The 5,046-nt window shown below is 37.6% G+C and overlaps 1 protein-coding gene across 1 annotated transcript; it reads right to left on the bottom strand.

The window, feature by feature from the left end:
* Positions 1-2,826: 2,826 nt before the first annotated feature.
* Positions 2,827-3,798, bottom strand: LOC104620551 (melatonin receptor type 1B). Its single transcript, XM_010286805.1, has one exon. The coding sequence runs from the start codon at positions 3,796-3,798 to the stop codon at positions 2,884-2,886; it is 915 nt and encodes a 304-aa protein (XP_010285107.1). The 3' UTR covers positions 2,827-2,883.
* Between the last annotated feature and the right edge of the window lie 1,248 nt (positions 3,799-5,046).

The raw sequence follows: 5,046 nt of genomic DNA on the forward strand, positions 1-5,046 counted from the left end.
TTCCACTGCCGGTGCATTGCCTTCTTGCCCTTTAGCTTGCCCAGCAGGTCTACACTCAGCCATGCTGGTCTCTTGCTTTTCTTTCCTAATTTCTTACACCTGGGGATCAGGAGCTCTTGTGCTCTATAGAAAGTGTCCTTAAAGATGGGAATAATAATTAATAATTAATAATATAATTAAATAATGGGAATTTGATACAAATTCTGGACTCTATTCTGACTCACGTCAGCAAGTGATAAACCAAGGTGAATCAATTTATTCCTCATATTAGTTCATCTACAAATGAAACAACAAATTTGGCCTTTCAAGACATAATTTTGAGTACTCATAGAAGTCAGAAAAAACAGGTTTGTCAATGAAGCAAACTTGTTGTCCTTTCCAGACAGGTTATAGATGCCCTAACCCTGGAACATTTAAGGTCAGGTTCAATGGGGTCTTTGAGCAACCTGATCTAGTTGAAGATGTCCCTGCTCATGGCATGGGGGTTGGACTAGATGACCTTTAAAGGTCCCTTCCAACCCAAACTATTCTGTGATTCTATGATTCCTTCAAGTTTCCCAGACTCCTGAAACTCCTTATTTACCCTGGGGGAAGTTTCCCATGTAGACATACATGTATATTAGTTCTGTGTTCAGTACCTTGGTATGGAAGTTGTGAGGAAAGACAATACATATCAAATCTGTGTCAGACTTGCAAAATTATGTTCCAAGTTGAACCTATATATTAATGATTTCTACTGTTAGATAAAATATTTTTATTATTTACCATCAGGTTAAATTTGTCCCATCCCTGTCTTAACCTTATTCACAAAGTTTCCAGCTTTCATCAGGCTAGTACTGTTTGATTCCTAGGGTACTGAACTTCAGAGATTATCAGAAATCATCTGAAGAACATAAAAGAAACTATTACTTTGCTGTACTTTAGATAGCCTTTTGGCAAGCAAATAAAACTTTTAAAATACTGTCGTGCTTTAGTGTTTTTCTATAAGTATAGCAACATAAGGGTGGTGCTTAATATGTCTTTATGGCTTCAGTATATTGGCTGTATACAAATTAACACTACAGAAATACTTTTCATAATAGCCAGGTCAAGAAACCCAAACTGGACTGTAAGAGCAACCTGAATTTCTTCTTTTCCTATTTCAATACCTGACGTGGATTTACCAGAGGCCTATCTCCTCTCCCCTGAACAGCGCTACTAAGAGTAATGTGGATTTCAGGTCTAATCATAAAATAACTTCATTAACTGTGTGCTTGCACACAGATCCCTAGTCTGATTCAGACAATGCAAACCACATTGTGTAAATTACTATGACGCTGTGAGGTATAACCCAGATTTTAATCTAATCTGTATGGTCATTGCTACAATGTTTTACGTGAAAAGGAAGAAATCCAGTTTTTGAATTTGAGCTGAGTTTGAAAAGCACATGGAAAATAATCCTGTTATGAACTGTGCAAATATGAACTGTAGGTACAATAATGATGGTATTGAGATCTCCCACCTTTGTCTGAAATGAGCTGCCGAATCTCTGCAGGCATCTCTATAGTCAGGGAAGATCCAGTCAGTGATGTCTGTTGATCACTTCCTCTGACTAATAAAGATACCTGTTTCAAGATAAAAGGAATGATTTCCTGCAACCCCATGGACTACAGTGGGAATTCAGAAAATAAATCCTGTGCAAACACTTACACTGGAGACATCCCAAATTAGGCAAGATAAATCCCAGTCTAGCTATTGAAAGTGAGACGTTTGAACAAGTAATCAAAGCTCTTTCTAAAGGTAATTAAAGGAGATCAGCACCTCCATGACACAATTCATCTCGTCCTGGGATGTGTGTTTATCACATATGGAAGGAAACATATCTCCACGATAGGGAACCTTGAAGGTTAGCTTAGACACCAACAGTGGATTTTGTTCAAGATTAGTTGTAGATATGTGAGGCAAGTATCTCAGCTACCTTTATAGTCCAAAGGGTTTCTTCTTTTGACCTAGCATCATTTGAGATGATCTAGGTTATCCAGCCTAGTGTCCACTTGTTGCTCCAGACAACCACAAATCATATGCCATAGTTTCCAGCCTGTTGCAAATGTGTAAGCTGTGCTAAAATGCATCAGATTACTTTGGATATATATATGTGGGTAAATAAATGAAGTGTAATGAAAATTCAATCCTCTCTAAAGGAAGAATATTGTGTGAAGTAAATGTCTAAGAAATCAACCATTTGTATTATATTCTCTACCATAAAATCAACCACAAAAGAGTGGTAACAGAGTAAATACACTGTATTCCCAATCTCAGTGTATATAAGTATGAAAAACCTGTGAGAAAAGGCTCTAATGTTAATATTTGCTTTTATAGAAACATTCTTCTCTCCAGTTTACAAGTTTAAGTCAAAGATGCTACTACTACCAGTACATGCACAGAAATATAGTTTGGCTTATGTGTGGAAAACAGAGTATCTGCTTCACACTGTTGAGATAGAGGAGGGAGGAAACTATCACTCCGCAGCCTTGATGAGCTGCTGTTCCCATAGACAAGTACCATCACTGCATCTTCTAAGAAAAGAATCCTGACCTTGTATAAAGAATGCGAAACTCCCACTGAAGTAAAAAATGCCTCATTGATATGTCTGGGAGCAGAATTCAGCTCTCAGAACTAAAACAGCTTGCACTCATCTGTTGCTTTAATTCTGAAATGCATTTTCAATTTATATCCTGTATAAATCACGAATTGAGAGCAATATGCTTTATCAAGAAGACAGTATTCCAGTCACAAAGTGCCATCCAAATGTAAAGCCCCCAAAAGTAACGAAGAATGAGCAGAACATTGCAACTATATTCTTGGAGTTGTCTATGACAGACTCTTGCATTGACTATTACACATTTACAAGGTATCGGTTTTCATTTGGTCATTGTTGTTTAAAGCGGGAGAAGGCTTGCTCTTCTGACCATCAGTTCCTCCTTTGGATGTGTCCTGGAAGAAAAGCCTTGGCATCCACAGTGACATTAAAATTCGTTTGTATTCATTCCGAAAATTCTGGTTAAGAAGTCCATATATTATTGCATTAAGGCAGCTGTTGAAATAGGCCATGAAGTAGCTTATAATGAATAACCATTCAGGAACTTTTGGTGCCATTTCCATAGGATCGATGGCTACAGCCAGTCCAATGAAGTTTAAAGGTGCCCAGCAAAAGGCAAAAATCACAAAAACCACAAACATGGTAAGAAAGTTTCTGAAGTCACTTGGCTTCAGTCTTGGTTTTGTTTCTGACTTGACTCGTCTTCTAACTTGAAGCACTAAAACCCAAATTCGAAGGTAGCAGAAGCTCACAATGGTGATAGGGACGATGAAGTGAATTACCACAACAGCTATCGTATAGTAGGAGCTTGCAGTCTGAACAAATGTGCATGAATAGATGCGTGGATCATACTTTAAAGAGCCAACAAAAAAATTTGGCACAGTTGCAATTACTGTTAATACCCAGACTAAGGACACGTACAGCATTGTGTTCCAACAGCTGTACACTTTGTCATAGGCAAAACTATGACATATATAGCAATATCGGTTTATTGCAATTGCAGTGATGTTGAAAATAGAGCCTATTACACTTAGTCCCATCACAAAGCCACTTGCTTTACAGTGCATTTCACCCAAAGTCCATCCGTTGTGGAAAATAGCTAAGAGCACCAGTGGGTACGGATACAAGGCCACCACCAGATCAGCCAAAGCCAGGCTCACCACGAACGCATTACCTGGGGAAAAAGAAAAATACATGGACATAAGCCTGAAAGCAAGCATAGTTGTGATCAAGAAGCAAATATGATATATTATTTTGGATATCTGCAGTGCTAAGTTATTGGTGATGTCAGCAAGCAGCAGGTATATAGGACCAATAGGTCTGTATAGGAAATAATTTTACAATTCAACTTCGAATACCACAGAAATACTTGAAGCAACATGATGTTTCAAATCTGTTGGTGGCTCCATTATATCCTCCTTTCTGTTTTAATCTCCAACAAATATAATCATCAATGAGCCATTACGCATGCATGTGTTGTTTCAATGTAGCTAACTCCACAGTTGGATGAAATAAAGTGAAAAAGAAAAAAAGCATAAGCTGTGCCAGACAGGCAGGCTATTATGCCATTCTAACCTGTCACTGGAGTACAACAGCCCTGACAGGTATCAAGGGGAAGGATGTACAAAACGATGTCTCTAGGAATTAGAAGAATGTGTTGGTTTATGTCTAAGTCGCTACACAATAGTCTGTAGTATAGGTATTTTCTGCATGGATGGCCTACCCACACTGCAGTTATTTTCCCATTAGATTGACTATGAAGAGTGAATTGCCTTCATCACCCTCTGTAGAAAGGTGTATTCAATTATACAAAGGAAAAATGTACAAATGCAAGAGAAAGTATCCAAATTCATGGGAGGAGCCTTTACATCCTTTTCTGCTGATGATGTTTAAAGAAATTTTAACGATATGGTTGAGACTCACTGTCTCTTTTTAAACAGTGTCCTTTTCATCAGTTTGAAATTTCTTGACATTGTATCTAAGGATACTTTAATAAAATAGTGAGATAGTAAACTATATACCTGAAAAATGAGATTCTTACCATGGTAAATAGTGCCTCCCTTTCTTTTTAGGAAAAATGTGAAATCATTCCCTAGGAACTTCCCAGGAGACAGAAAATAGAGGTACTAACTCTAGATTCTTGGCATTTAGGTAGCATAAAGTACATTTCTGGTTTGGGTACACTTTTTTGCTTCAAGTCCTTCACAGCATGAACAGATGTGCAAAAGATCCAAGTAGCTTTTAAAATAATGTGTGGAACATAGTTATTTTTTGAAAAGAGCAATTAGATGATCAGTTCCGCAAATTATGAGCTTTCTAGTTCTCATTTAAGAAAGCAGTTCTCCATTTAATTTTAAGTACAAAAATAATACTGTGGATAAGGGCGTCATTAGAAGACCATGCTCATCAGAATTTGCACAACTTTTAGATGGTTCCTTGTCATACATTTAGCAGCCTGTCTCACACTC

The sequence above is a fragment of the Phaethon lepturus genome, unplaced genomic scaffold, assembly GCF_000687285.1.
Source record: "Phaethon lepturus isolate BGI_N335 unplaced genomic scaffold, ASM68728v1 scaffold12315, whole genome shotgun sequence".
Lineage (NCBI taxonomy): Eukaryota > Metazoa > Chordata > Aves > Phaethontiformes > Phaethontidae > Phaethon > Phaethon lepturus.

Bases quoted from the DNA above. Each gene is read 5' to 3' on its own strand.
- LOC104620551 (XM_010286805.1), bottom strand. From the start codon at position 3,798: ATGCTTGCTTTCAGGCTTATGTCCATGTATTTTTCTTTTTCCCCAGGT.